The sequence below is a fragment of the Anastrepha ludens genome, chromosome 3 (genome assembly GCF_028408465.1).
Source record: "Anastrepha ludens isolate Willacy chromosome 3, idAnaLude1.1, whole genome shotgun sequence".
NCBI classification, from domain to species: Eukaryota; Metazoa; Arthropoda; class Insecta; order Diptera; family Tephritidae; genus Anastrepha; species Anastrepha ludens.
In genome coordinates, this window is record NC_071499.1 from 101,953,805 (window position 1) to 101,962,164 (window position 8,360).

The 8,360-nt window shown below is 35.6% G+C and overlaps 1 protein-coding gene across 1 annotated transcript; it reads right to left on the bottom strand.

Moving 5' to 3' along the window:
* Positions 1-6,212: 6,212 nt before the first annotated feature.
* On the bottom strand, positions 6,213-7,223 carry LOC128856655 (frizzled-4-like). Its single transcript, XM_054091968.1, has 2 exons — positions 6,995-7,223; positions 6,213-6,933 (listed from the first exon to the last, which is right to left on the bottom strand). The coding sequence occupies exons 1-2, from the start codon at positions 7,092-7,094 to the stop codon at positions 6,449-6,451; spliced, it is 585 nt and encodes a 194-aa protein (XP_053947943.1). The 5' UTR covers positions 7,095-7,223; the 3' UTR covers positions 6,213-6,448.
* Between the last annotated feature and the right edge of the window lie 1,137 nt (positions 7,224-8,360).

An 8,360-nucleotide genomic window follows, 5' to 3' on the forward strand; every position in this document is an offset into this window, starting at 1 on the left:
TTGGCACGTAAAAGTATTGAAAACCAAATGTAATTCCTCTTTTCAGTGGTATATTTATCCTCAAATAATGATTGTTTCAGGAAAGAGTGGAAGCATGCATATTAGAGCGTATCACCAAAAAAAAGTCGCCCGTACCTCTCCTCATATGAAGTGTTTTTGAAAAACATTTAAAAACAATTTTTTTCTCTGGCAACCCTAGATGTCGCCCAATTGCATTTTTCTTCATATCTTCGGCATTTATTGTCGGATTTTAAAGTGTGATACACCAATTTTTTTGTCTCATAAAGTGGGGTTTTCCTATAAAAGCTCATTGATCACAGGCGCTCCGTTGTGGTACCTACCCACCATATCTCAGTTGCTACCACCCTAATGTACAGATCTAATAACAGCAAATTAAAGACCGTAAAAAATCGTAAATCTCTTGCGAAAAAAGTATTTCGATTCAATTAGTAGAACCAGAAATATAAACAATTTATTTTTAGTCTAAAGCCATACAAGAAAAAGTAAATTTTATTTATTTTCCTCGCTCGCGAAACAGTTAGTGAATTGTTTGTCCTGTAACGGAAATTTTAGTCCACAAAATTTTGTCGGGATTCAAGCTTGCGGTATTTCTGCCGCCTCTCGAGCTTAGATAAAATGTGGCCCATGCGTTGTTCATCGGTGACCGCCATTGCAGATTCATGAACTGTATGAACAAATCGCTCGGTATTTTGGGAATGACAAGGATATGCTGTGAAAAAGATCAATGAAAATGCCGATAAAAGAGAAGCAAAGAAAAATTAATGGTTTTCGTTGTGCATACCTGGTAATTCAATTATTTCATTGGAATATTGTAATACTTCGAGGTGATCTTTCGCGAAGAACTGCAAGCATGGTGCTTCAGCCGGTTCGAATCTATCCCATGGATGTTTCACTACGTTATAGTACTTTTTCACGTAACACTGTTGTCACAAAAGACGCACTTTCCTTAAAATTTCTTTCTTATAAACTCCCAACTTTCTACGCCGATCACTTCTATGACGAAGATATAACCCGAAATTAATAATATCGCGTTTAGTTGGCAGTTGGTTTTTTAAATCACAATCAACAAAACGCATTTTTAAAGTTTTTGCAGTTTTTAACACGCACCAAGTAAAATGATAATTGATTATGATGTCAAGGGCAAAACATAAAACAGAAAAAAGTAGATAAACAATAGTCCAGTTAATTTATAAAAAATTTGGTGAAGCATTCCGAAAAATGTATAAAGAAAATAAGGCACCTAATGTATGGCTTTCAACTAAAAACAAAATTGGTTTTATTTCGAGTTCTACTAATTGAATCGAAATACTATATGAGGGGAGGTACGGCGACTTTTTTTTTTGCCTGTAGGGCGAGATGCTCTAATACATATGTATGTTTGCCAAGTGACCCAAGTATTTCGCACATGGTTCTCAATTTTGCAGAAAATTGAGTTAATTACAGGCTTCAGTATAAGAAGCAGTAAACTAAAAACAATTTAAAAATAATTTAACAATTGTCAGTCTTTTATCTACACCATTCTCTCTCATGGATTGGGCACAGAGCACACTTAAATTCCAATCGGCAGGCATTCTTCTACTCGACCATATTTTACATAGGGGTTGATGTATGCACCGTGTCAGCTCCTCGCCGCCGGCAGTCCGTTTGTTGTTCTTTAGCCACGTTATCGCTATACTCACCTCGTCATGATCGGGTAGCGGAACGACAGTTCCGTCGCCAACGATTGGGGTATCGGGATATTCACATTTTCTGTGACATGCGCAGCTCTCACTATTTAACAAGTTCAAGAAGTATTTTTTAAGTGTAATTTAAGTACGCTCTGGATGTCAGTCAGCAGATCGCCGTCTTTGTTCTTGCAGGAAAACGCCCCGGTTTTGAAAGTAAGTCCTGTAACTTACTCTGTAAGTCCCCAAACTTGATTTTTATTCCTAATTTTAATTTGAAGTGGCTACTTGGGTGGCACTCGAAACAGTCATTGTTGAATAAAATATTATATTTATACACAAACTTGTGATCGTGTCAATCGGGGCAACAACTACAATCGAAAATATACTGAACAGTAACCAATGCTCTTTGGTACGTCCCAAATGACGATATTCATCACAACCTCAGCATCAATAAAGCAGCAGGAATCATCCGCAAACGCAGCACAAATCTTATTCTCCGTTTAACGAATCATACGATTACTGACATGCGTCAACTCTCGTCAATAGAAAGCCCAAAATCCAGGCGACTCAATTGAGCAACACCAGCTCAGCTGATAATTAGAAAAATTGAATATTATGTATGTAGGGGATACCGGCGGATGGTTGGATATAGGGGCAGGTAGACAAAGTAACAATAACTCGTCATTATCACGTGATTTTCATCAACCAATCATGAATATCGATGCCTCCCCATGACCCGCGAACTTGTGCGAAGTGAACCGCGGCAGTCGCAAGGCGTTCGTGAGTGAAATCACATGTTGTGTTTTTGTTCTCGGTAAGTAATTTTTTTAGCTCGTACTTTTTTTGTTATTGTACCTATGTATCTGTTAGAAACAATTTTGTTCTTATGCCAAATAAAAACATAATAGTTCTATTATATATAACGCAGTATTGCTCCTATGTTAGTGCCAGAGTTTGCATATTATGAGCAATTAAAATGCAAAATGCCGGGGCTGGTTGCCAAATTTTGTTCGGGGCAGGTTGACTAATTAGTCAACCAACCCCAGTCGCTCCTACTTTCATGATCATCTCTCATGGAATTGCTCTATAGTCTCCTGTCACATTCTAATTTACTGTTGTATTTTTACAGACAATGAGGACTTACAAAAGAAAATCTGAAAGGGGTAATTCTACAAAAGATATCATAGAAAGAGCTTGCCACGCGATTATCTTCGATAATGAAAGCATAAACGGCACGTCAAAGCAATACCAAATCCCGTACAAAACGTTGCATCGTTATGTAACTAAGCTAAAAAATATGTTAGAAAGTAATCCTAACCTCACGAAAGCTGATTTGACCCTGGACACGGCCGGGTACATAAGAAATAGGCAGATATTTAGCGATGACGAAGAAAACAAACTGGCAGCTTATTTGAAGACGGCTGCTGATATTTTTTATGGATTGACACCGTATAAGACACGCCAGTTTGCATTTGAATACGCAAAAAAGAACAATAAAACTATGCCTGAATCTTGGAAAACAAAATTAATGGCTGGCGAAGATAGGCTTGGTAATTTTTTAAAACGTCATCCCTCATTATCAATAAGATCGCCTCAAGCAACGAGCCTGTCTAGAGCTATGTCGTTCAACCAGAGAAACGTAAATGATTTTTTTTGGTAATTTGAAAACAGTTTACGAACGATTAAATCTTACCCCAGATGATATCTGGAATGTTGATGAGACGGGACTTACAACAGTTCACGTGCCTAATAGAGTCATAGCTCGCCGAGGCATTAAAAACTTGGGGAAAATGACATCGGCTCAAAGAGGCACTTTAGTAACGATTGCAGTAGCTATATCAGCTCTCGGCAACATGGTTCCTCCTTTTTTTGTTTTTCCAAGGGTTCACTTCAAGAACCAAATTCTTACTGCGGGTCCTGTAGGTTCAGAAGGTGACGCTAACCCATCTGGCAGGATGAAAGAAGAAAATTTCATAAAATACGCAAAGCATTTTGTGAAACACGTCGCACCTAGTAAAGAAAAACCTATTATTCTGCTCTTGGATAACCACGACTCGCATTTATCTATAGAGGTGCTTGATTTTTTCAAAGACAATGGGGTTACTATTTTGACATTCCCCCTCACTGTAGCCATAAGCTACAATCACTTGACAGAAGCGTTTACGGCCCTCTCAAGAAATATTTCAATAAAGCCAGCGACAACTGGCTAGCCAGTCACCACGGAAAAACGATCACAATATATGATATTGCGGAATTGTTAAAAACTTCTCTTCCAATGGCGGCCACAATCGATAATATACAGTCTGGATTCAGGGTCACCGGAATTTTGCCGCTTAATGAAAACATATTTCCTGAGTCTGAATTTAGTGGAGCCTTTGTGACTGATAGGCCATTACCAGACGCGCAAGATGATGCTAGATCCTCGACCATTGTTAGTGCGGTCACAGGTCCATCAAATTCGCAAAATATTGCAAACATTGATAGTACGATTGCTATTCCATCAAGCTCCAAAACAAATTCATCGGTTTCTTTACCTTCTATCCTTGATAAAGAATTGTACGTGCAGAACCAGAAATAGGAAACATACTCGTATATCAGTCAGGTATTGCTGCACATCCATTTGAAATTCCACGTCTACCTGGATTAAATCAAGACATATCTCAACAAATTGAACCATATCCAAGTGTAACACCACCTCCATCTAGATCTAACCAATATTTTTTTCTCCTGAAGAGATAAGGCCTTTTCCGAAAGCAGCACTACGAAAGAATACTTCAAAAAATATGAAAAAAGAAAAAATTACTCTAAAACCAAAAGAAAAAAATAAGGCAACAGGCGAGGGCAAAGGTAAAGAAAAAGGGAAGAGCAAGAAAACTACGAAAGACGATGATTATTCAGATTTAAGCGACGACTATGATGCCCTGGTGAACAGTGGATTCAGTGCATTACATGTAAGTTATGGGTTCATTCTAAATGTGCAAAAGGTAATTTGCTATTTTACCAATGTAAGAACTGTGATTCTGATTTAGAAGACTGATATGAGGGACTGAACTGAAAAGAAAGTACAAAGAATTAATCTTACTTATGGTTATTTTAAGGTCTTTTTTAAGATTTAAAGGGAGAGAATTAAAGATTATTTGTTAGATTTATCAAAGTTTTTTTTAATGCAATCGAAAAAAAAAATTTGTAATAAATTTTATGTATGCGCTCATAATTTCAAAAGTAACAAAAAAGTAAAAAAAAAAGCAATCGCAGAAATAAACGCACCGCGAGTTTTTCCTCGCCACATGTTAGACTCGATATCAATTTTTTTTAATTTTTATTTAATGTGTTCGAAAAATATGTGTGTAATAAAGTTTAGATATTCGCTTATTATTTCACAAATTAATAATTATTTAATTAGTTTAATGTCGAGGTGTGAAATGTATTGTGTTTTGAGGTGAGGGATGTGCAGTGTTTTAATTTTTTGTGTGGGCAAAACTCAGTGTGGTGTTTATAAAGTCGGTGTTCTAAAATCCCTCACTACAAACCTTTCAAATCTCAATTGTACTAAAAATTCTTAACAGTGACATTTGCGCCTTCTCATTCCATTAACATTCTCTGCTGCAGGAATTCAGTTACTGTCGGACAAATTAAAATAACATGTTTACTATTTTTAATAATTATATTTTGTAGACACACACTTATATACATTCAATGCATACAAATTCTGAAATTGTTACATTTATTCCTTAACTATAAAATATTAATAAATAGCACATATAAAGTATTATTGTACATCATAAAATAATTAAATCGCAACAACTACAGTTCAATCCATGATATAAAAAGGAAGATAGTTTAATTGCCACTTTCCGGGTGTGGTGAAACATTTTAATAAATAAAAATATCAAAACATTTTTTATTATTTCCTTTAGGATCTTTTATTTTATTTCCTTAAGGATCTTCTAAAGGAAGAACTTTTGATCTCGTTTTTTAATCACATCATATTGCCATTTTTGATATGCCAATGTCATTCTTGTATAAAATTCCAAATATTTCATAAAAAAAACACCTTCATCTAAAATTCTAATGCGGCAAAGATAGGTTTAATGTTTACGTCTGGAGAAATGTCAAAAATCTGCTTTATAACCAAAAAATAATCGTAATGAAACTACCTTTTTTTTGTATCATGATTGAATCTACAGCTTTGTAGTGGAAATTTACAGAGTTTTATACATAGACGGGAAGCGTTAGCTGCAGTGTTAAAAGTGCCTCATAATCATCAAATACGTAATTCTGAGACCTGCCTTACGGAACAAAATAAACTACTTTATACGGTCATAAGTGGGGTTAGAATTAATGGCACTTTTTAAAAGTAATACAAAAACTAAGTACATTTTTTCTAGGCAGTACATAACAATTATATCTAAGTAGTACTCCATAACCAGAAGTTTGAAATATTTTTATACTGTAATGTATATCACAGTGTTATTGTCACACAGTTTGAGGCAAGAAAGTTAAATATACAGTTACAATATAGTTTCATCTCTACAACATTCAAAATGCATTTGTGCTGGACTTAAATAATAAGGATCTTTCTGTAATTGTTTTGGGTGGTGGATACTTTGGGCAATAACCTTCTTGTGAGAATATTTAGATAATTGATTCATAGAAATACTACCTGGCGAACGTCGTTGTGAATAAGCATTTAATGCGGGTCGTATAGTATGATAAGATGCCGTGCTGTAATTATAGTTATGGTTTGTATTACGACTAGTTCATTGTGAAATTGTAGAAGCTGGTACTTCTTTTACATTACGAATCTCCAGCTGTTTTTTATACATCATGGAAATTCTCGGACCTAGAAACCATGCAAAACATATAATTCCCAACATTATTTCCGTAAATGCTCGCGCCAGAAATGGCCACATTGGTGTTGTAAATCCCTCTGAGGCAACCAAGTAAGGTGGTATGTTAAGCCAAATGTCAATGTTTGCAAACTCATAGATCACCGAAAACAAAAGTAAAGCACAAGGAACACAATATATAAACAAAAATGTACCAAAATCGTAACTTGGGCATATAGCCTGGAGTTGCTGCTTCATCAAAGGTGTTGAAATGTTTCTTAATATAGCCTTATAACGACGATATACAAGATAACCCGAGCCAAGGTTCATTGAACCAAAAATCCAATACCAAAAGAGCGGTGTCGCTACCAATATTTGCAGCCCTTTATCGGATTGATTTCCCACAAAACAAGCACCTGTAACAGACATAACGTGGTGACACAGCAACTAAGCCAATAATTGTAAGTAATTATTTACCGAGTAGTTCATCAGCATCAACAAGTCTAGCCACAATTACTGCAGCAGACTGAAATGCTGGAAGACCCCAAGCTGTAAAACTAGCCAAGTTGCTCTCCATTATAGTCTAATTCTCATTTCGTTTATCGTTATTTGTTAAATTACTTCTGTTAATTCTACTATGATGCAGGTCTGTACAGGCATTTGACCTGTCATGAGATATGCATTCCAAATCCTCTGGATTGATACGTCGCACATCTCGATGCCAAGTAAGACAAAGAATCGCCCACCTTTAAATAATTATAAATTGTATTGAAATTTGCTACAATCATTTCCAGCGAACTCACCAAGCACAAGAGGCCAGGAAAAAATAATACCGAAGCAAAAACGTTGTAGCACAAGCTGCATTTGAAAGCCCATCCACAAGTAAAAGAAGAACATTTGGTAGTTGCGGATCATATCCACACGATGTTGCTGTTCTTCCCATTATAAAACGTACAGTCCATCCCAAAGCAACCATAAAATGGCACCACACAAAGGGAGTATGTGTAATTGTGACCTGAAAAAGGATCTTGAATTTAAGTTTGTTCATTTTAATTAAAAAGTTTCTATCATTTAGTAAATTTTTGTGTTTTATTTTATACCAATCCTCTTAATTTATACTAATTACTGCCTAAGTCAACCTACCCCATGCCCCGGATATGGGGTAGGTTGACCAAGCGTCAGAGGTTTATAAAATCAGCCAAATAAGTATTATAATAGTGAATATATAGGTCATATTATAGTATTTTAGGTACCTGAATAGTTATTTTATCGGTAGCAATTGTTGTTTTTGTTATATTAAATTAAACATCAGAGATATACGAGCTTAAGTCAAAAGTTAGTCAACCATCCCCGGTATCCCCTACATCGCAAACTCTCACAAATAATCAGCCAAATTGTAACATTGGTAAGGATTAATATTATGAAATTTAAGCTGTAAAAAAATTAGTTAGTGTCATAAAACAGGTGTAATTAATAAAAGAAGCAACTAAAAAAATATCCTGGAATGCTTCGCCTTCTCACGTTAGCTCACTCCCGAACGGGTGGAGAAGAACTTGACTTCACTTGGTGTGTCCAACTGGCGCCGGTTAGCACGAGAAACGACTGGCGCGCTTTGCTAAACTCGGCCAAAATCGCGTAAGCGGTTATCGCGCCAATTAAGAAGAAGAAGAAAAAATATGCAGTTGTTTATGTTTTGTACTGATGGTTTGAATTTTCACTGAACACTAATTCAATTTTTTTGTTATAAAAAAGAATTGCTTTTATTTTATAAATACTTATGTAATATGGATTTCATTATTACTTCTCTTGAGAAAATGTTTAGAGTTCTTTCATCATACACAAT